The sequence below is a fragment of the Coturnix japonica genome, chromosome 3 (genome assembly GCF_001577835.2).
Source record: "Coturnix japonica isolate 7356 chromosome 3, Coturnix japonica 2.1, whole genome shotgun sequence".
In the NCBI taxonomy this organism is placed as follows: Eukaryota; Metazoa; Chordata; class Aves; order Galliformes; family Phasianidae; genus Coturnix; species Coturnix japonica.
Window position 1 is genome coordinate 38595148 of NC_029518.1, and position 24245 is coordinate 38619392.

The 24245-nt window shown below is 39.7% G+C and overlaps 1 protein-coding gene across 1 annotated transcript in view; it reads left to right on the forward strand.

Moving 5' to 3' along the window:
- The first annotated feature begins 1119 nt into the window (after positions 1–1119).
- Positions 1120–24245, forward strand: part of PDE10A (phosphodiesterase 10A) — a 333680-nt gene continuing 310554 nt past the window's right edge. Inside the window, exon 1 of the mRNA XM_032443890.1 lies at positions 1120–1280. Within this exon, the coding sequence (XP_032299781.1) occupies positions 1190–1280 (91 nt within the window). The 5' untranslated portion in view covers positions 1120–1189. The remainder of the gene's footprint in view (positions 1281–24245) is intronic.

The following is a 24245-nucleotide window of genomic DNA, read 5'->3' on the forward strand; positions in this document are numbered from 1 at the left end:
CAGGACTGTGCCCCGAACTTCACCCGCTCGGCAGCCGCTGTTCCTAAGCCATTTCCCCTCTCCTCCCCCGCCTCTTTGCCTCCCGGACCGAGAATCTGCTCTTTAAAGTTGATCTGACGGGGAAAGCAGAGACGAGCTTGTGCATAGTTCGCAGGGTAAGTTGCGTCCTTCCCTCCGCCCCCCCACCGCGAAAACTACCCGCTAGCGAGCCTCGAAACCCGCCAGGACGGGGACAGGTGGCGGGGGGGGGGGGAGAGGGACGGGACCCCCAGCGACAGCGGCGCACCTCCCTTCCAGCACCGAAAGGGTTAGCGAGGGACCGAGCCGCCCGCCTCACTGCGGGGGTACCCACTCCGCGGCAGAGTTTGCGAGGCCCGAGTTGTTCGTGAATGTTCCCAGCCGGCCTCTGCCGCTCCCGCAGGTGCAGGGCTGGCTGCCCACCGCCCCCGCCGCGCCCCGGCCCTCCGCCGCCGGCTCTCACCCCCGCCCGGGCGCCGCGGCCACGGGGAGCCCCGGCTGCCGGTTCCCTGCGCACATGACCCCTGCAGGGAGCCGAGCCTCCCTGCACCTGCAGGCGCTTGTCATCCCTCCTCCTCTGCTCCCGGATTTCTTTTTAATTCACTCGTCCTCCCTACTTCCCCCACCCCATCCACCCCCCGCCCCCCCGGAATCCATTCAGCTTTTACCTTTTTTTTTCTTTCTTTTTTTTTTTTTTTTTTTTTTTTTTTTTTTTTTTTCCCCCCTTTTTTTTTTAATGGAAATATGCCAATACATGGCAGCTTAGTCTTTTCTCCCCTTCTTCTTTTCTTTTTTTCCAAAGGAAGATCCAACAGGGGAGAAATAATATTCAGGCTCCTCCCCCCTCTCTAAACCTCCCTCGTCTCTCCGATTTTCACCCGCACACACTCAGATGAGCGAGCGAGGAAGGGGGGGGGGGGACCCAAGCAGCCCCTCTAGACGTGGGGCTGCATTGATGGGATTGTGATTTGTAGGATTTCTCCACTTAGTCCCTGCCTCCTACTTGCTCTCCAGCCACTCCAAAGTCTCTTCCCCTCTCTTTAAGCAGCGATTTCTTTCAATCTCTCTCTCTCCCTTCCCGTGTCTCTCTCACACTCTCCCTCTCTCTCCACATACACTCATCTCCCCGGAGAGAGAGAGAGGAGAAACTCCACTCCTAAACACCGACCAGATGTCGAAGAAACGCAAAGCTCTGGAGGGTGGCGGAGCCCAGCTCCCCCCCGAGGACCCCAGAGCCTGCTTTGGGGCCGGCGAGGAGCAAGGTAGGGCGGCGGAGGCCTGCAGGTGGCCGGGCGGTGGGCAGCCGGGAGCCTCCCGTAGCCCAGAAATGCTGGGCACCTAGGCCAGCCTTCTGCCTCGAAGGGCTGGCATCAGCAGGGCTGTAACCCTCACCCATGCTGACCTCTGAGAGGGATGAGGGGAACGGGAGAGGAAGGGGCAGGGTGGGGTGCAGAGGGAGCGGCGGGGCTGCTGGCGGTCAGGCTGCCCTCCCGCTGCTGTTTGTCACCAGCGTTGGTATTGCCTCATTGATCTGCTGCTCGTCTAAATCTCTGCTTACAGGGCATTCTGAGCTTGGGCAGCCAGCAATCTGTAGGCACCTATATATATACGTTGTGATTTTGAGTGGGTCTGGTTTCCTTTGGTGAGCCCTCATCCCTGGTGTGATGTCGGTTGCGTCATGTTGAGGCTTCACATGCTGCACTTGCAGCGCACTTTGCAGCCAGCTGAAGTTGGTTTTTCCATAGCCTTGGTGCTCTGCTGCAGTTTTTGAGCTCCAAGAATTTGTGGTGAGAGCTGCTCGGTACTTTTTGACAAGATAATATCAACGTGGAAGCTGGGTGGTATAAAATCAGCTATACACACAAGTGTGAGAGAGTTCTGTAGCCAAATTCCTTGTTGCTCTGCCGGCCCTGTGGCTCCTGTCTTTTGTGTATGTTTTGACCAGGCGGGCCCAGATGAACTAAGCTGAGCCTCGGTGCTCTGGGGTTGTGGCTGTAGTACATAGGAGAGAGGAAAATGCCGGTTGAATTTAGAACAGTTTTTCAGGCTGCTGCAAGGGGCTCTGGAGACTACGATGGGATCTGATGGGGCATGTGGTGGGTTCAGATGGCAATCTAAATGTGTCTCTTCTCTGTGTTTGCATTCAGAAATGCTTATGTTCGAGCAGGTGTAAAGCTGGGCAGGGCAGACAGGGATGAAATGAGTGTGTTCTCCATCATGGAGTCAGTGGCCCTTTTTGTGAAGGATGTGAGGATCATAATGCCACAAGTCACCCAGACCATGGAATTCACTCACCGCCATGGATGTTTTTGCTTTCTGCAGTGAAATGTCTCCAGTACAGTGACTGGTGTGCTCTTTTGGTTACATTAGAAAGGAGCACTTGTAGTGATTAACCATCACTTTCAGAAGATATCGGTTAGGGTTTATGTGGTTGTTGGTTTTAAATTGCTTGGCTCTCCAACAAGAAAATAAGATTCTTATTCCTATTTTCTTATTATTTGACTGCTGAAGACCAGTCTTGATATTTGAGGGACATTTTCAGATGCTGTGAATGGCTTTATTTGCATGACAACACTTGATGTTTTTTTTGCAATGTGGAATTTTGCTGTTACTAACCTGGAAAATCTTACCTCTTTGTCAGCAATAGATGAAGTTAAACACAGGAATGGCATTCAGCAGAGACCTGGAAGTTGTCTATAGGTTGCATGTAATTTTAATTTAAATGTATGCTATTAGTGGGTGCAGGAACACCTTACAGATCATTGTGATTTAGAGGTCTGTGTCTGTTTGTTTTTTGTTTTATTTAATAATAATAATGAAATATATATATATTTTAAACTCCACAATAGTATTTCCTATAACGCTTCTGATTATGTAACAAGAAACAGAAAGCAAATATAACTTTAAAATAGGACTTTGATTTCAATGCACACAAAACAAATGAAATGGAAATTGCAAAACATATTTAGTAAAGCATTGGTGTGTGATATGGAGAGAGTAAATAGACTATCGTTTTCCTTATAAGGGGGCATAACATGTTTTGTAAATCAAACTGATTGAAAACCTGTTCTGTACCTGGGTAATCCAGGCTTATGTAGTCTTTGGCACAGCAAATGGTGAAATTTAATTTGAAATTTAATGGTTTTATTTCTGAGCTCAAAATTATTTTTATGAACTTTTCTTCTGTGTATTTTTTTCCCCTTCTATTTTACAGGAAGGAATGTTGCTTGTTAATTACATTGTCTGTGTGGCTACGTAACTGTAGAAACCATTAAGGGTGTGCAGTGTATCACAGTGTTGTAGTGAGTGTGTTTGTGTGTGAGATGGTGGATGTGGAGGTTTCTTAAGGCATGAGATGTACAGGTAATTTTTTGGATTAATCTGAAGTATCTCACCGTAAAGCACTGTGTTCTTGCAGTTGGTTTACTACCTCTGTAGAGAGGCACACTTCCTAGTTTGGAGTGAGAGTGTGTAATATTTGCCCAGAAGTATGGAAAAGCCATGTAACTGCTGGGTTTTAGCATTAAAACGTGTGTGCATTGGGAGTAGGGAGGCGGGAAGGGGAAATGGGCATTAGTAAACGAAAGGAAGAAAAATAGAGAGCTCAGATTTCTGGAGGCTGCCAAATCCTGTATTCCTGCAGAAGTTGAACGCAGAAGCTCTGCTGTCCTCAGCTAATGAGGTGACTTCTTCCAGTGACAGATGTGTATAAGAGACAGGGCTTGGATCTGGGTCTGCCATCTTAAGTCTATGTGTCGCCTGGTCAGTTAAGGGCACATGCTGCCAACAAACAAACCGTTGTTTCTTTTGAGGGTCTGCATTTCTGTTTTTAAATCTTAAGAGGCTGCATACTAATTCTTAGCTACTCCAGACTCAGTTGGGTATGTGGCCAACTGAAGTGTGTGCTTGCAGAGTTTCATTCAGCTCTTGTTTATCCTCAGTTGGCAAAGCTGTGGGTGGACAGACACTATGTAGGCCACAATACAGATTCTTTTGAACTCCTCTGGTGTGGTTTTGATTTTATTCAAAGTATTTTATGAAGGACTCAGTAGTAACCTTGTCTGGTATAATAGGGTGTGATCCAATGGATGCTAAATATTTCAAACCTCCCTGGTGTAGAGGGGAGAAAAGGAATGAGACTGTTCAGCACCCCCCAGCTTCTCAACTGTGAGAGCCTGAGCCTGTGTATCTTACTGCACTTCATTGTGTCACCTTATTTAGAGGTGAGCTCATACCTGTAGTATGTAGAGATAGTGGTGCTTTCAGGGAGAATTTAGATTTTGTGTGGGCTGAATTGCTACTGAGAGGTGCCCCTTTCTTTGTAATGACCATGCATGGAGTCTAGGGTAACTGTACTGGTTTCTTTTTAGCTGTCTAAATAGCAGAATTTCTAGCAAAGCAGATGAGGTCTCACCAGAGAGACAAGACATGGTCATTTGGTGTGTTTGTGTCATCATGTTAGTGATACCTAGCACTGAGAAGGTGGGATTAATCTATTGAAATATGGCCCTCTGGACTCCCCTTTATCAGCAGGAAGCAGAATGTTTCTAGAGTGCAATTCATCTCTTCTCAAAGTGGAAATCTATGTTTAGTCAGCAGAATCACATCTGAGAAGTGCTGTTTTTTGAATATAAAGGCAGTTGAAACATCTCACATAGGTGTAGACAGCTGTAGGTTCAGCAGATGACTCCTGCCTGTTGACCAGCTCTTTTTGGTTTCAGTGCCAGCTGAAAGACAAAGATGACAAAGATGTTTTTCAGCTGCATGTGAAGCAGAGGGTTTCCCTTGTGCAATAATCCCCTTGCTCAAAATACTGGTGAAAAAAAAAAACAACAAAACCAAAAACAAACCAAAAACAAACAAACAAAAAAACAACAACAACAAAAAAAAACAACTCAAAGGAAGAGTCTCATTTTCTGTGAATCCCTGTTTTCTACGAATGTGTTGAAAGATGCAAAAATGGAGAGTGTTGATTTAAAACCCAACAAAATATGGACTCATCTCAGGACCAAATGCAACCTGATATTGTGTCTAAATTATACCGTAATGCTGCTCACCATTATCTAGCAGTATCTGGATACAGAAAGAAGAACACAATATTTTGGACATCTTCTTGCAGATGTTTTTGAGTATGATGGATTCAGGGAAGGAAAAACCTCTAAATTCTCATTGGGCTGCTCTTTCTGAATTTGGATTGTGTATGAAGATAACTAAATACATTTATCCTTCCATCTCTCACATAGTTAAGGTTTTGATAGTACTGAATGGTCTCAATTGTCATAAATGTCAGTGATATTCGAGGTTCTTTTGTACTACTTGAAACTGGTCTCTTAAGAAGAAACTGTTGCAAAACTCCTCTAGAGGCAAAGCTGAAGTCCTACAAACATCTCTGCCTCGGAGGAGCTTTTAATATATTATTAATTTCTTTGAATTCAATGTGACCAGACAGATGCATAAATGTTAATCATGTACATAAAGAAGTGTTAGCAAGGTCTCAGATATTATTAAAAAAAGCCCACTTGAGGGTCACTTTTACACAGAGGATACTTCCCTAGTAATTATGAGGGGTAGCAGTTAGTACTAAAGATATTCTCGGACTAATTCTAGATGATCTGTGTGAATGTTTAACATCCACGTTTGTTTTGAGTTTTGTCTGGTATACAGTTATTGATTATTATTCAGTCTTAATTTGGGATCATCAGACTTAGAAGTCTGAGATCTTTCTTTTTATTCAAGCCTTACATTGACGTAATGGGAATCAAAATTGAACCCAAATGCTTCATTGCAATTCCTCCCTTACCCCCATACTCTTTCTTCATCAATACAATTACAGTCTTTACTTCATTTGTGGTTTTATCATGTATGGGACGATTAGGATTCCTCTGAGCTCTGAACGCTCTTGTTCTTCACATCTCTGTGATGCAGGTGGAAAAGCAAAGCAGTTCTTCCCTTGTGAATGCAATTTGTGAGGCTTCAGTTTCTCTTGTACTTCTCCATCCTCTGTGTTCTGGTCACTCCTTTCTATTTGCTTCTGATCCATGAAATAAACAAGCCCAGTGTATCTCTGCGTACCATTCTAGAAGATCTGTCTACTTGGAGCTAAAACGTTTAGCAACAGAAGCTTATGCATTTGTGAGGTCATGGGTAAGAGAAGGGATTTATAGTACAGATTATTTTCTTTTATTTTGGTGCCATTATTGTAAGACATAGAAGAAAAAAAATTGCAATCACTTTCACTTTGTTTAAGAAAAAAATAAAAGGGAAAAAAACAAAACAAAACAAAACAGGAGAGAGGATGGACAAAACAAATGCATCAAGAGCTTTTTAAGGGCTTTGTTCAGGGCAAGAAAACTCAGTTTCCAAAGCTGATTAACTCAATGGTTACTGATAGTTTCTTGCATTCATTTTGATTTTTCATCTCTTTGTCCTGAGGCAGTCAAGGATTTGCCTTCCAGATGCTGTAGAAGGATAGATGGGCTCTAACTTCCAGTTTCAGATGATCCAATGCAACGTGCTGAAAGGGAAGACAGTTTTACAAACCCACTTCAAAGAACGGGCAGCTGCAAAATTAGAGTGCTGCAAAGATGTAAAGCTAAGGAAAACTCAAAGTGGTTGGAAAGAGAGAGCATGGACAAGTTATATATGCTGTGAAATAACACTGTAAGCCCTAGGAAAAAAAAAAAAAATAAAGTGTCTACTTCAGTTTGTTGCTGACTTGCCTTCCCATCCACTATTTCTTAAAAGCTGTAGAGGAGCTTTTCTCTTTCCATTTGCATTTGTTTCAGAAAGATACATTAGCATGTACTGAGGTGTAAGTTTATGAACACTGTTCATAAGTAAAATGCAAAGGCTTATATTTAAGCATTTTTTCTGAATTGGTGTTTGTGTGGGAGAGGGCATGTTCTGCCGGGCATGCAATGTTGCATAGCACAGCTCAGTCTTAGCTGCTCATAGCAAGAAGTGAGCTCACTATCTACATTGTAGCAGACAAAAAAAAGCTACCCTGACCGACATCACCAGGCAGAGCCATAGGGAAAATGGTGGTATTTTAAGGTTGGAAAGTGTGACTTTGGGTGAATTACTGACTTGCCCTAAAAATAGATTTATCCAAACATTTAAAAAATGGGGATGACTTTTTAATTGTTAGTGGGCATTTGATATTTCAGCTATGTCGGTTATGGAGCATGTATGGTAATTCTATTAAACTGCCTAGTGAGTCAGGAACTGGAATTTGAGAGAAGTCTCCCAAGTGTATGAATTACTTGAGAATGGGACTTTGAGTAAGTAATCAGAGTTTCCTGGGAAACTGTCACTTGAAGCTTTGTGACGAGACTCTGCTTACAGCTCCGTGAAGTTGTAGGATAATTCCTGTGATGCTGATGATGCTGCAGCCCTGTTTCCATCTGGCTGTGAGTGCAAGATGTTCACTAGTCCAATCGTCCTGTCCTGGCCCCAAGCCCCCATGATCCATGGTAGACTCCAGTCTACCAGTATTAGCCCTGGGTAGCAACTACAGTTGGAAACAGTGAAGTGGCACAGTTGGCTGAGTCCATGTCTGCTGGTTGCTGTCTCCCTGCCCTAGTCAGTGGAGAGCGAGCAGCATAGGAAAAGATCTTTGAGGGAGATGTCCTGCTCACTGCATGGGGACTAGGCCTGGTCTTTGGAAAGCCAAGCCCTCATCTGACCTCTGCTGCTCCCTTGATTCGTAGTGGTACTACCTGGGCAAGAGAGGAACTTGATGACAAAGAAGGTCTCTTGAATTAGAATACCTTCTAAAACTTGCAGTAAAAGCTGAATAGCACCAGCATTCATAAAGGTAGTGGAATTAAAAAGAAAGTGAAATTGAAAATATGTGGCTAAACTTTTAGATAAATCGATGTGAAGAGCTAGCAGCTTTCCTTTGATTTCTGGTAGAATGAAAGTCTATATGAATCTCCCTGGATTTACTGATTTTGTGTTGTGTTACATTCATTTTCCTTAGCAATTCTCCTCTTTAAAAAACAAACAAACAAACAAAAAAACCCTGCTTCCCCTTTTCTGGTCACTGAAGGACCAGAACCATTCCTTTTAACATAAGAGAGAGAGCCCCTGTCTCCCTTATCTCAGTGTTCAACTTTACCTGGCACAGTATTACCAGAAGGTTGCATTTTATTGCTTTATCGCCACCTTGCCATTTCTTTTGAATGCATCTGAGTCAGGTGGTTCTGTACAGGAAAGGAGAAGAGTTGCATAAGCAATGATATTATTATCAATAATATGCAAAAGCAAAGGCTGTAATGATCGCTGATGAAGCACTAATGTATTAATAAAGCTGCTTTGTGCTTTCCCCCTGTGGCCTTAATTTTTTTTTTTTGCACTCTTTGGGCATAATCATGTTTTCAGGTTACTAGTGATAATGCGGAAACGTTGGCAACTCAGTGTGCAACAGTTGTAGCTTTATGCTGGAGGACGAGGGACACTGTCTGGCCTTGATGGGCTAGAATACATTAGGTTTGTGTGTTTATCACTTCAGTCACAGTGTGGTGGCTAATAATGTTGACATTTCAGGTGTGCCCACACATTGGGCTATTGAGCTTGTGTTCCTAAGCTTATTCCCAGTATGTCTGCTAACGTGTGGAATAAGCAACTGCACTCAAGCTATCCACACAGTATTTTGTCAAGTACTGTATCTCATCTGAGGGTCAGTTGGTAGTGGACTAATTCTTACATTGGTTTCCAGTCAGTGTTGGGCCCAGACATAATACAGGATAATTTAAAAAAAAATAAAAAATCAGTATCATAAAGATCAGAGGTGGAGGAGTCATACATGACAGCAACATGAAATAATAATAACAATTAATAAATAAATGAGAGAGGAAAAAGATAGCTCTCAGATTAACATTGCAAATCACTAATAAATGACCAGTCTTCGAAGAAAAGCTTACTTTACTTAGAGATTAAGCTGCAAAAGTGGTGAAGCAAAGATTTCAGGGCATCTGGAGATGACACCCTCCCCATTTGTATAGGCTAAATATCAGAAGAGAACTACCTTCAAGGAGAGCCCTTTTAATAATTTTTTGCAATGTTGTCTTAGTCTGTATGTAGCTGTTAGGTTAACACAACCAAGTATTGGTAACATCTATGTAAGATAAGCAAAATAACTGTTCTGTTTGCAATCAGGTCAGTTTTCTAGACTTTGTCAGTAAGAGATCCTTACTTAAGTTTCATTTTTTTAACCTTAATTCAGCAGCAGTGTCTTTCTTTTATCTCACCTCAGCCAAGATGTGCTTATGCGATCTATGATTATTGTTCAGGCTTTACAGATCTTCTCTATGTATGGTTTATCTCTTTCTAATCCTATGCTTACTAACTATGATTTGCAAATAAGTAAGATTAGATGGTAGATCACCACTGTTCCTGCCCTGTGAGTTCTCCAGCTGTCTCTGGGAAGAAAATTTAAATAAGTTACATTTGGTTTCAGCTTTGAGGGACATTGGCAGAAACAGGCATAGGAGCACTGTATGGAAACTGCTGAGTCATTGCATGAACTGCTGATTGAGCACCTGGGGAAAGGATCTGGTCAGCCTTGGGAGCACAGGTGAAGGCAATTCAGGTGTGAGACCAGAAGGGGTGGAGTCTGGCTCTCTTAGACCTCATTTAAGGTCTCATTGTCACTAGGGAAAGATCTTTTTCTGGAGATCCCTTTTTAGTGAAGTTTTGTGCTGCAAGTCCAGAGTCTTCTGATCCAGGTGAGTGGTCTTCTTCACTTCATTTATGGTGCCTTTCTCTTGTACCTGTCCTTTCTTTGCCATACCTTTTTTGTAGTGCCTTTCCTATCATATTGATCTGTTCAACTGCTGCAAGCATTCATGTGCAGAGGCTGTTAAGAGGTAACTGAACGACCTTCCTTCAGCTTTTATTTGCCACCTTTAGACGATATAAGACAGTGAGCTCTTTTAAATTGTTCTGAGGCTAAATCACAAAAGGGCTTGGTGCTGCATCGTGATTTATCCAGGAACTGGTAACTAGCTGGTGAGCATACCCAGAGAGCATGAAAAGTGTTCTCAGTTGTGCAGACAAAGCCATGTTCAGTGCTCTGCCATTCTTCCTTATTGTAAGGAATGTTTGGTTTTTAGTATGTTGTTACTTCTTGAATATACAAGAAATGTTGTATAGGCCAGCTTTTGCTCTGGATAGCGCAAGGCCATCTCCTTTAGTGTTTTGGTCATGTTGGCAAAATTTTTGTTTTGTTTCATTACAATATGTAAAGAACTGCAACACTTTATTGCAAAGGGATTTCTAAGTTCAGAAGGCAGCGCTGTGACCCATGCAGGGTTTTATGGCAAAACATATAAATTGCATTGGATTCTGATGATGGTACAAGAAGCTAGCTGATTCCAATAATTTTCTTTAGAAGGTTCTATTTGGACACTCACTGTTATTACACCACTTATGCTTTGGATTGCATAGCCTGTTAGTACATCCTGTACTACTATTTTACTTTAGCATGAGGAAGTTTGAAAGTACTTTTGGTTTTACTGCTGCTTGTAAGAACCACGTGCTGAGGTTGAAGCAGGGAGTTGAGATGCAGGCATTTGATTAGGTGGAAAACCTACAGCTAGCTCATCAGTAGTGATAGTGTGCAGATGTAAAGCTACATGGGAAGGTGACTGTGACCTACCCATGCACTCTTGTCTGTCACGTTTTATGGAAGAGACCCTCTGTTATTTGTCTGCATAGGTGGAGAGAAAGCTACAAGTAGTCATCTTCTTTCTACCCTGTGAAATACAATATAATGTTTTTGTCCAGTGGTAGCCAGTATTTATAAAGAAACCTAAATATATGTGGCTATTAAGGCTGTGTATGCATATTTGATTGAGTTTTCATGAAGATGTGAAGCTGCTAAATCCAAAGAGCTGTTGGATTAACATCAGAAAGAGAGTGATATAGTTAGGCATATACATATATATCATATGGAATGTTTTTATTTGGTTTAGAAAGATCTAAATATCTAGGTGATCCTTTATGCTTTTGCACCAAAAGATGCAGCTTCTTACAGGGTGATCTAGACAGATTGCATTTATTCTCTAACTACAATCTGGGCTTTGGATGTCAGTGTTCCTGAGATTTTCCTTGGTAGAACAAAGTGTTCCCACCTTCTTGTACCACTTCCAGGTAAACAGAGATTAATTAGAAATTTACTGTGCCTTACTGGTTTTTTAGAGGCAGATGTGCAGCACTTGTAGAATTTTTTAATCATTAATAAATGATACCAGTCACTTTTGGCTGGGAAACTGAGGAATAAGCATCACTAATCCTAAAGCAATACATATTTTTGAATTTGTGATTATTAGAAGCTATGAATGAGGGAGAATAAAACAAAAAAATTAAAGCTTAACATGAAGGAATATTTAATTTTATTCAGGAAACATTTTGGCAAAATCCCCTGGATCCACAGAACCTACAGATTTAAGATGTCTTTGCACAGCCAGAGGCTGAGATCATGGCTGTCTAACTACAGTTGGATATTTTAATATCTGCCAAGTTTAGCCTTAAATAAATAAATGAAAAAAGCGTATGCTTCATGCTTTGAACAAACTCTTGAAACAGTTCTCACTTAATATTCTTGAGAATAGTGACCTCCCTTTGAAGATACTGTCGTCCTGCTCAAAGTCCTTCATGGAACCGAGGAAGTAGCTGTTTAAGGGAAGCTATGAAACATCTGAAGGTGCTTTTTGGAACCCCTTAAAATGACCCTGGTTTGAGAAATATGCCCTACTTACTGCCTAGAGTGCAGTAAAATCAGTCACTGGAAATCTATTAGCTGTGGGCAATTGCAAGTGCGTTACCCAACATTAACCCACAAAAAGGAAAATTAACACAGTGAAGAGTAGCTCTTGCCAGAGAAAGATGAACAAATAGGAGCAGAAGCTGAGTGGGAAGCTTCTAGCAGCGGGAGGGGGGGAGACTAAAGATCGTCTGTTCAGACATGCTTTTTTACTTCTCTCCTCTGCAACTCCCCAGGTATTTCTCTCTCTTTTAAAGACATACATGTAAATATACCTAATAGTTACTGTGAAATCTGTAATAAGGATCAGGAGGCTGTTTTCAAGGACCACTGTGAAGAAGAGGAATGCTTTTAGAGTGAGGTCACATCCAAAGGCTGCCTCAGCTGATGACAAGCTTGTACTTGAGCACTGTATAAGCACCTGGTCTTGAGTAGTCCCTTCTCCAAAGAGCTTGCAATCTAGTAAATCTGACACATATGTACAGGGCTGTGTTTTTAAAATTGTTTGTTTCCGTTTTTGTGGTTTCTTTTAAGTCTCTTCCCTCCCTATGATGCAAAGTGCTTTTCTTTATCATGCAGCAATACCACTGAAAAGACAATCCAGAAGTTGGCAGGAGTGCAGAGCAGGGAGTGTTTTCTGGTAGCCCAACAAAGAGGGCAGAAAGGATGAACAAGAAAGTTCTGTCTTCTTGCTCCCACATCCTCCTTTATTTGCTGTTTTCTAGTCCCATTTCCCTTTCTCAGAAATGCCTGCTTCTATGATACTCAGCTACATCTGTGCTTAGTGATAACATTGCTGTTCAAACGGCAGGATGGAATGGAACATGTAGGTGAGAGAAAAACATCCAAAGTCAAACAAACTGAAGCAGGGGCCAGAATGTTCCTCTTCACAGCTTCTAAGCAAAAAATCTCTGGAGGAAAAAAAAAAACCACAAAAAATCAAAAAACAAAACAACAAACCACCCCCATCTCTTGCCTTGCTGTGTTATGTTCGTAGTCAGGACAAAATATGTAGTGCCTTATGGCATTTTGTAACCTTTGATGCAATGACCTCTGTTTACAAATGAAAATGCAGTGTTCAAGACTTTTCCAACAAGTCATGACTCAGCTTGAATTATACAAGTTCATTTACACAAATTCAACTGTGAAGTAGGCAGTGGGTTTATTCTGGTATGGTAAGGTGGTGCTTTGTATTATGTTACCACTTGAGGGTGACATGTTTTCACTGAGTTTAATATAGCCTCTTTTTACTAACCCAAAATAGTTATATTTAACACAGAAATTCTTGTTTGATCACGATCATTCTTATTTTCAGTTGTTTGAAAATACTTTTCTTTAGAATAAACTTAATAAGTTTTCAGTCTTTTATTCTACTGTGTCTTCCTTGTGGAAGTCTTCCTTACAGAAAAAGAATATGAAATCATTCACCCATGAAAACACATCTTTAGTGGTATATAGACTGATATTTGTTGTCACTGAGTTTGTATTGTTTTAGAATGGCTGGGACTGTTTATTTATTTATTTTTTTCCTTCTGCCCAGAAAACCAAGTGGAGAGAGAACAAAATCCACATGGTTATCAGGGACAGTGGTTTGCTGTGGTTTTTTTTTTTGGTGCCATTCAGTGTAATTTACCAAAGATAAGGGGCTTGGGTAAAAGTTAGAGGAGTATACTCTGGCGGAGCATGCTCTAATAGTAGTGGAAGTTTAACGTTAAGTTTTGTTTAGCTGTGGAAATACTTGCTTTTGGTTGTGGTGGTGGGTCTAAGTTGAAATTGCTTTCTTACAATGAAGACACAAGTACCCTCCACCCAATTTATTCAGCGTGGAAATCCTGGAAAGATTCTAGATAGGGAGAAACATCATGGCTTTGTTGTACAGCTCCCCAGGTAAGTTTTTTCTGGCGTTTTGTCTTAGATTCTCCCTTTTTAATTTTTACCTCTAAAAAGATACTTTCCAGTCTCTTGCAGGATGCTGGTTGTGCTTTTCTGCTCAGCTGTTAATGCCTAATTTAGAAAAAGTAAGCCTGTGCTATGATAATGTACAGTGTAGTGGTTTTCCTTAGCCATATTCTTCCATCCTCCAGATGTCTCTTGAGTACCACATGATACATAAAGTTCATTTTAAAATGAGTGCTGGGTTGGAATATATGAACTCCATAATGACTTGGATGTCAGTTGGAGGAAAATTCATGTCAGGACATCACTGGAAACTGCTGGCACAGCTCTGCTTTTCAGTAACTTTTAGTATCCTTGACTTTTCACGTTTTTATTAAAAAATAAGAAGGGACATTAAGTAACTTCTCACCTATCTCACATACTTGCATAGAAAGTGAATGCTTTGCTGGTGTTGAAAATGTTGTTGAATTGTTCATCTGTGATACAAAGGGTTATTAGAGAAGGAATCAATCTGGGGCATGGCATTTGTAAGCCTCCAAATGTTATTACTAAATCCTTGTGTAAGTTTTTAATATTTGTAATGACATGCCTACACAATATTAATACTAAGCTATAGTTTTTAATGTTTTCTTTTCTCTTCAAGTGGCTTTTGGTTACTTTAATTTAAGTGTCTAACTTTATCTCGGATATCTCCACTTTATTTAAATGATTACCAGACTTAGTGGGTCTTATGCTATATCATGACCAACCCTTCAGCAGAGGTTAGAAGCTATTAACTTTTTCAGCTGTTTCATTGGCTCAGAGAGGTAACAGCAAATACTCCTTACAATTTGCTGAGCATAGAGATAACTCAACAGTGCTGAACAAACCTAAATATTGTCTTGTGCTGGCTATATATTGTCATAGTTATACTCATCTTTGTTTATCTTGTGTTTTTTGTTTTGTTTGTTTTTTTAATCTTTCTTCTGCTTTTTTTTTTTAAATTTTTTTTTTTTTTTAATTTTTTATCCTGGTAAGGAGTATTCTAAATCCTCTTTTAAATCTGACCTGATTTGCTCGCAGTTTGCTTTGGAGAGCATGAGTGACCAGCATCCGACAGATTTGGTACTTGGTAAGGGGCCCAGGCTAGGAGATGACTTCAGGTATCATCTCCATCTCATCCAGATCTGGATATTCTTATTGGGTGTGTTGTGTTTAGGCATTCGTATTTTAAATTAACTTAAACAAAGGAGTTTGTCTATCAAGTAGCAAAGGATGAGAAGCACCTGCTCCAGAAAAGCTAATTGAGCAGATGATAGAGTTCAAGGATGTCATGGAAAGTGGTGGAAAATGGTTACAAGAGTGAAGTGAGATTATATATTTTTAGTAATATAATTAATAATTTGCTGTATTTGTTAAGTCTGAATTGTCTCTGTGGAAAAGCTACTGTTGCCTTTTTTCCTCTTCAGAATTTCTTGGTTCAAGTATTGATATTACTTAACCACACTTTTGTATGAACTGCTGTAGGGCCTACAATGAATATTCCTGATGTAGTGTTTAAGGTGACTGAGTTGACTGTGGCCTGAGACACTAAACAACAGTTACTTGAAGAAATGTTCACTTTTTTTCAAAATTATTAATATATTCGAATGCTGTCTGAGCATTACTTTTCTGTCACACATTTCTACAGCGTTTGAACATTGTCTTTTCATGGAATTTTCACATTCCAAGCACCTTGTATATGTTATGAGGGTCCTTTCACTACTAGAGGCAAATTTTCTGGATTATCCTTATTATGAGTGGGCTCCTTTCTTTAGCAGAAGTTGCATACAACCCTGCTTTCTGTTTTAGCAGGTCCTCTTTCACACTACGCTGCAGGGCAGTTACTCTTTGGTACTCTGACTTCTGAGTTTTCCCAGTTTGTTGCTGTTGTCTTTTTGTCTGAAGATTTGTCATTTAATTATTCATCTTTGTCTCTAATAATGGATCACTTCTCTTACAGTAGCTCAAACAGATGCTCTGTATTATGCTTATGGACTCTATTGTTTCTTGTCTAAGTGACAGGCAATTAACATAAACACCACCTTCTTCCTTGGGAAATTGTCTGGACTGTGGGGCAGGAGGAGATTTGTGTATTTTTTTATGTATAAATTAAGGGGACATTTGAGGCATGTCTTCTGTTATATTTACTGGAACTATCTGCTGGAGGAGAACTGTAACTGATTAAAGCACTGAGCTGAAGCTCCTTTAATAGAGAAGATGTCCTCTTTATTTTGTTCCCTTCATGTTTTCATTTAAGAGCTGACAGAGGTAGGTTCTGTCACTAACTACTGCATTAACAGCACTGGGCTAGATGCTTCTGAACTTCTGTTGTTTAGGTTTTTCTTATATTTTAAGAAGAGGGAAGAATAGAGTCTGAGAAATGTATTCTAGCTTGGTGTCCTTGTACATAGCAGGGGAGTTGGACTAGATGGCCCTCAGAAGTCCCTTCCAACTCTAAGGATTCTATGATTCTAAGAAATGTTAGGTGGTGTTTCCTGGAAGGCAAGCTGAATGCCCAAGTATTGAGTAGTAGGGCTTGGGTTTTGTTTGTTCCAACAAAAAGCCAAGAGCTAAGTTTTAGACATTTACCTTTACAAATCAGAAGCAATGCTTTCCCTTGCTTTTTACTAACAGTGTTGCCCACTCACCTGCATTTTTTTTTAGGTTGAAGCCAAAGAACACAGCGGCCTTCACAAGCGATCTCTCCACCTGCAGCAATCTGTTTCATTGGAAACAGCTCAGTTTTGGCCTTCTATGTTGGAAGCATGTCAACACAATTTGTCAATGGAAGCTTTTTGGATGCTGCAAGTAATGAAGTGGTCAGGATTTGGGGATTTTGCTGCTGCCAAAATATTTTTCATTTCCTGATAGCTTTCTATGATGCAGTTCTTGAAGATATCTTTCCTTTCTGAGATAACTCAGAGTGAATGTTTATTACAACAGGCTATTGAAGAAGTTCCCAACTAGAGGGTCCTTTTTGTCATGGGATATTTCTTTCATTTGCTGCTCAAGGTCCTCATACAATTTATTTCACTGATAATATTTATAGTTCTTGTTATTTTTGTAGATTTTCTGCCTCAGTATTTGTGCCACAGTAGGAACTAGCTACAATGAGGTGAGTTGAGCTGTCCAGTGTGAATTATGAAAGAAGTATGATATTGCAGAAGAAAAGGCATCTTCAATTTCACTAAGTTAAGGAGGTCACAGAGCAGTCAGGTTTATATTCACTGTTCTGGAATCTGCTCATACCCTTGCATAAAACTCTTGCTATGTACTGAAGGTAGGTAGTTGTTTTTTTTCAGGCTATGCTTTCAGCATAGTCTGATACACAGAGTTCTCTGATGCTTCTTGTGTTTCATCTTGCCTAAAGACTCCCAGTTTTGCAGTAACATGCAGGCTGATCACTAGTCCTGCTGGAAATATATGCTTCCCAGACTGTTGAATGACATTTCCCCAGTGAGTTGTTTTTCTCACTATTAAATGATTTGGTTGCCTGAAGAGATCTCCAGCTTTGACACTGGTTCCTAAAAGGGGAAGGTGCACTCTTTTCCCAAATCTTGGGATCCTAGACTGTTATAAACCAGCCATAGTTTATGCAACCATGCCCAGATCTGTACTGGCGTAGACTTCATAAAGTTCTTTCCTCAGTTTACAGGTGGAAAAAAGATAAAAATATGAATGTTTAGTAAAAGTACCTTCTGGATGTGTTCAGAGTACCCAGTTTAAGCACTGAGGACTTAATCCTCTGGAGAAGAAAGCAATAAAATACCTGTCATCAGTTACACTTTAGGTTACTTTTAGAGTGGGCCTAGTCTAATTTTTGCCAAGCAGGATCTCTGTGGCCTGTAGTCCTCAGTTTTGAGACTTCTCAGTATTTGGGGTGCTAAGGGTTACATTCTACATTTGTCCCCATGTACAAGTAATTACTAATCCTTCAGGACTAGCAAAAATTCGTGTATGACACCATGACCACTGGCATGATAAGTGTTGTCTCTGGTCTGGTACAAAGTGTAGATGCGGGCTTCTGTTTTGCATCCTGTGAAAGAGAGGAGTAATGGAAAGTGTTGCTTAAGCCAGAGGGATCTTTCATAAACATCTTTGTGAGGAATAGCAACCTTCTGTCTTCTTTGGGCAGGTGTTTGGGGAGTGTAGTGTAATGTAACATTCCCTTGAGTGCCAAAAGTGCACGATCCTCACTTTCGATCCTGTTCCTCCAAAATCCAGCATGCTGCCTTCAGCAGGTCTTTTGAGGGCCCTAATATCACAGCAGTCTAGAATTCAAGGTTTTTAGGCTCACCTGTCTTTTACAAACTGGAGCTGAAGCTTTTAGGGCTCTCAGACTCTCTTTAGTTTGTCTTTTGAGAGGTTTTCCCCAAATGTTAAAACTGCCCTTTTCCTTTTTTACCTATGAAATGCAAGTATATTCAGCTAAGGTTTTGAAGTATATGTCTTTTTATGTTCCTCTTATAAGAGATTACTAGATTTATTTATTTTCTTTTCATGTGCCTTAGCATTCATCAGTTAAAAAGTAGCATAAAGTTATTAACAAAGTGAGAAAACTGTGGTGGCTGGTATCAATGGCTAGTCTGTGATGTACCATCCATTGCAATGCACCTCTTGGCTCTGTCTGTGCTGCATAAAGTATGAGACCACTTTTAAGGGTGATGGTACAGACTGGTGTATGGTGGCAGGAAAAAAAGAGGTGTTGGAGAACAAGGTAATATTCTGTAGGTGGTGATAAAAAGAAAGATGTACTTGAGAGAAGTGCACTGCAAGAAAAGTTGACTGGTGTGTCTGGGGGCTGAGATGGGCTGTATTTGGCTGACCTGGGTTGGGAGATTAAATAGTGACAGATGGTTCACATGGTTTTCTAATGAAGGAGAAAGCATGAAGCATGTCTGTGTTTGTGTGAGAGAGTGCCAGAACTTGGAGAATTGATTATGTGTGAGAAGCTTCGCATGTGAGCGCAGTGTTTGTCTGCAAGCATGTGAAGGCAAGAGTGTTTGTGTCAAAGGATGGGTGTGCAAGAACTAGTCTAGCTGTGTGTGTGTACAGAAGAGGGATGAACACATCTGTGTGGGCTGGTAAGGTTTGTTGTGCTTTTAATTATTATTTTTTTTAATTTAAAGCTGATGTGACTTCCCTCACTGTAAAACAATAAATGCTGTAAAGATGTATTTCCCTGCTGAAATGTTATTTCCTGCAAGTGTAAGTTCTTGAAACATGATTATTTGTAATAAAACATTCTGTCATAAGACATAAAAAGTTATAGTCTGATATTTTGACGAAGCCAAGTTTTGCAATACATACCTAAGTCATAACATATAGAAGACACGTAATTTGTGGACTATTACAACATACTTTGGGTCATATTATAGCCAGAGGCTGTAACTTAGTTTACCCAAAAAATATTGTGATCAAATTGAGATGTGCTTCCTGAACACTTTCACTGTTTTTTCTTTAGATTTATTTATTTTTTTTAAACATAAGAAAACATGATAAATCTGTACTCTTATTGTGTGACAACAAACAAGAATCTGGTATTTCTGACAGTCTGTCAGGAAATTTTGGTTCTATCCAGAGTTTTATAGTCATGTTATAATGTATAGCTGTGTGGAGATAGATTACTTAATGATAATTAAAGATCAAGATTTGAACAATAGGGATATGGCTTAAAAATAATTATGGAAAATATCATGATTATACTAAAGCTTTCTGCCTGTTCACATCTGTGCTTTTCAGTCAGAGTATTTTGGAAGAGCAAAAGGAATTATCTCAAATTTGGATAATCTAGGAGTCTCTCCTACCACAAGCAATTTGATGTTATTCTATTTTGCTGTAGTCTTTCCTGTGTATTTCAGTCCTATCCAGACCCACTGTGTTCTCTCTTCATTCACGGTCAGTACCTTGAACTCTTCTAGGTAGAATACAACCCATCCTTCAGAGACCATTAAGTTTTTATTTGTGGACTTTCTTTTTAATTATAGGACAGCTTCAGCTGAATTTGTTCCTCTGCAATCCTAGCTGACCACAACAAGAACTCTGTGGAAAAACTGAAACTACATCTTTGAAGAGTCTAGTCACAGAATAGTCTAGGAGCTGTTGGTGGGGAGTAGGAAACTGAAAATATTTTAAGGATGGCCTCACTTTGGCTCTCAGCTTAGTGAACACATTGTAAACTTTTTTATTCTGATATATATATGCTAATAGTGTGCCAAGCACAGCCAGAGTGAGAGGTGTTGAGCATAAACTTAGGCTATTCTTTTTTTTCTTAATTTAATGATAGTCTGACACATTACTCTTACGGATTCTGCCACAGTCATAGTGCTCCCCTGTCAGCTTTATCTTGCAAAGCAGGGAAACTGTTCTGTGAGAAACTGCCAAGTTGGAGCTGGGTGCTGTGAAAAGTCACCTGGGGAAGTCCATAAACAGCACTGCCGTTCTGCCAATTCCACAGGAGTGCCCTTGCATGCCTCCTTGGAGCAGTGAGCTACTGAGAAAGTGAGGGGTAGAAAGAAAGGCCTCAACTCCTTAGGGATATAGTGGATGAAGTTAAACAGCTGATGCAAATGCAGCCTCTAGAAGGCTTAGATGATCATGAAGAGCAGTCAGTGATGGGACAGAACCCAATTTTCAAAGTTCTATTTGGCACTGAGTTGTAAGGCACGACAGATTGTAACCCCATAAGGACAAAAAGTAGTCACAGACTAGTTGGGAGCATGTGAATGGCAATTACAGTAACATGATGTCTATTTTAATTGATAAACAATGAAAGGGTGTTTCACATTACAAATGGTTTCAAAATGATTTTGATCTCCCATTTTTAACTCTGAAATGAAGGAAATTCATCTTATTTATTGATCTCAAGATTGATATGCTGTCAGTAAACTGGCTGGTACTAACTGATCTCTTCCTGCCTCCCCAGTCTCAAAAGATGCAACCTCTGAAGCACAATGGAAGTTTGTTTGGTTTGGTTCATTTTTTTTTTTTGCCTTTTTGTTTTACTTTGAGTGCTGAATCTCATCTGTGCTGAGTAAAATCTTATTTGGAAGGCAAAACCAAACTACTTTCTGGAAGAAGCAAAGGGGCAATAGCATGAGCTTATTACGATGCTGCCTGCCAACTATGTTTCTACAAATTTACTGTGTTTAGTGGATAACTCCTGCTGTCTTCTTCAGTGGGCTTTGAGTCAGACCTTGCTTGCTTGTTTTGAATTATTTGAGACAGCATACATATATCTCAGAAATCATCATTCAAATATAGAAAGGGTGAGAACAGATGAAACACGGACTGCGAGATTTGCCAGTTGTATTGGGGAGGAAAGAAAAGCAGCACCACAACTGGAATATCTAATAAAATATTAAAGTATTCAACTGTACACATCCTGTTCCTATTAAATCTCACTTATGAACTTTTCAGAACTTTTTCATATAGCTTATGGAATGTGTACAGTTTTATGCATGCCATTACTATGACCTTTCTTGTGGTGTTGAATCTCTCTGGTGTCTGTTTACAATGACAAGGGGATTTTTCAGGTGGTCACTGGGAAGCCTAGGGCTGCTCCACTATTCTGCTTCCGTGTTTAGTTACAAGTTTTCAGCTAGGCTTTGCTTGCATGAAAGCTCAGCTGAAAGCCACAGTCAGCTGAGCAGCTCCAGATTTGCTCATATTTAAAGCTTTACATTACTGATGAAAGTTTTACCCAGAGTGTTTGAGATGATTCAGTTCTCGGACTTTAAAATAACCGAAAGCCTATGCAAACTGGGTGTAGTGATGTTTCTGTGTAACTGTATGCTCTTTTAGTGTCTACTCATCATACATAGCAAGCCTTCTTGCAAGCAAGCACACACGTGGTGAGAAAGGGAAGTTTTCATTCGACAGTTTTGGTGCAAAATTACTTTGATCCTTAGTTGTTAAGTTGTTCTGCTACATCCTTGCTATTAGAAAGTCAAAAAAATTCATAGGTTTTCTGTCTTTTTTGTTGCTGTTGTTTGTTGTGTGTTATCAGTAGTGTGGAAAAATTTGTTTCGTTGTCTTTTGTTCCTCTGGCTTACCACCTCTCTGGTGGTGGTTAGTTATTGTGCTGTATTTAGTGGCACGTGGCCTGGGAGAATTAAGCGCTGCTTCATTTGAGTAATGTTTATGGTATTAGCAGATTCATGGCTTGTGAGAATCTGACTCGTCTCCTTTCTTCAATTTGAAAGCTTTTATTTTCGAAGTTTTAAAGAATGATTTATTATTATTATTATTATTATTATTATTATTATTATTATTATTATTATTATTATTATTATTATTATTATTATTTTAAAGAGGAATCTACTCTCAGCTACTCTGAGATTCTCTGCTACATCACATGTGAGGTTAGTCCTCTTCCATGTACCTGAGATACCTCTTGACTCTAAGTATTAGATTCTGAAATACTTGCCTTAGCTGAAATTGGTCTGTCTTTTTGTGTTTTGATAAATGATGATTGTATTTACTGAGTATTGTTACCTACATTTAATCTCTATTAAAATAACTTTATAATAATGGAAATATCATTTTTATATTCCACACCTGGATAAAATAAATACTTTAACTTTCAAACAAAATGAGGACTACTAGTATTTGTGGAAGTAAAATGGTGGTAACTTTGATATCATAAAATTGCCCCCCGTTGATTGCTAATACTAGGATCTTGCTAAAATTTAGCCACAAGAAGTTACAGAGAGATTATAAAGAAGTCCTAAAGTGATATATATATATATATATATATATTTTTTTTTTTTTAATTGATCTGGGATAGATAGAGGAGGGTTTGAATAGCCAAGCTGGGCAAAAGACAGCTTATGCCTTTTATTCAAAATTAATATAATACAATTTTTCTTCCTCTTTAGAGGGAATAGATGATTTATTGTAACTGTATCTAAAATTACTCAGGTTTCAAAACTTCCGTTATGCAAAATAGGACAGTGATCCAGGGTAAGGCAGAGAATATAATAAAGCATGAGAGCTGTCTGAACAAAATACCAGAAACAATACAGGAAAAAAAAAAAAATTTTCCCAGAATGCAGGACTAACTCTGACTACCTGAACATGCTTGAGGATATTTGTAATGCTACAACTCATTCAAAATTTTAAGACCCTGCCCCTGCAGTTTCTGATTTGGCCTTGTTATAGGAAAAGCACAGGCAAATTTCTTTTAAAAACAGAAAGTTATACACGTTCTCATATGGGTAACAGTATTTCATAGTTTGTGTCTAAAAAGTAAAGATCTGACAATGTTGGTGTGAGTCAGTATAGAACTCTTAATGCACTAAAATAGAGCCCAAACTGAATATTTTTGTTAGTACTGAGCAATTTGCTATTTTACTATTAGCTAACAGAATTCATCTGGAATAAAGATTGGTACTTACTGAGAATTAATGTGTGTTTTTGTCTTCATTAATTGTAAAAGAGTGAAGTTTTCATATTTGCATCACTGAAATGTTAAATGTTCCATGGGTGAAAAAGCAGTCAACTGTAATATCTTGGGGTTGATGGTTTTGTCATAGACATCTATAGAACCAGATGTGTCATTAATCTGTGCAGGTCTTTTTGAACATTTCCATGGTTATGCTCCAATGTTGGGTCATTCTTTGTGGCCAGTGAACTTCCTCTCCTCTGTGGGATGTACCAAACAGATGGAAGCTGGATATCTAGGGAATGAAAAGGAAGCTGGCTTTTGGAGAATCTCCTCTGGAACATGGAGAAGGGAAATTTTTAGTATGCGTATGAAAGATTCCATTTCATTTAGAAAGAAGTTACGCTGCATTTATTTGACACATACCCAATACATACTTTCTTTTAAATTAAACTAGAAAGTTTTACAATAAGGATAATATTCTGTAGAAACTTTTAGGGCATAGGCTTTACCCAATGAGCATTGTCACTATTCTTTCTAGATACCCTTCAAACTTTCCTATATATGCAACTGCTGTTTCACTCTGAGTTCATTCTGGCAAAACTGAAGTCCGTTTAGTTTTTTTTTGTTTTTTTTTTTTAATGTTAGTAGCTAATCCAAAAGTTCTGTCAGGCTGTTGGATGGGGATTGAATGATGTTTTGTCTCGCAGTAAGTTATCTGGAAAGCAGGCGTGGTGGACAAAAGTTGACACTGGTCATGCAGAATCTTGCTGCAATTATCTGAATGAAAACTAACAACTCCTGGTCATTTTTCAAGTTTGACTGCTCTGAACTCTGTCACCTTGTTAATTCTGACCTAAGTTTCCATTTTATGTAGTAAAATATATACATGCATGCTTGCAGTTGCCATTAGCTAGGACTTTGCTGTTTCCCATTAAGTTCTCAGGGAGCTCTTGTTTTGCTGTGATAGATATAAAAATGAGGACACTCTGGGGTAATTAGTGTATTTATTACACTATATGGAATGTGTTTTATTCTTGGGGTAAAATTGCAAGTCTGTTGTAAGGTGGGGCATGGTGGGGGATGGACTGAAATCTTTGAGATGCTAACATGAAAGATAATGCTGATAATGGAGTATTTTTAATGAATGCTTGAACC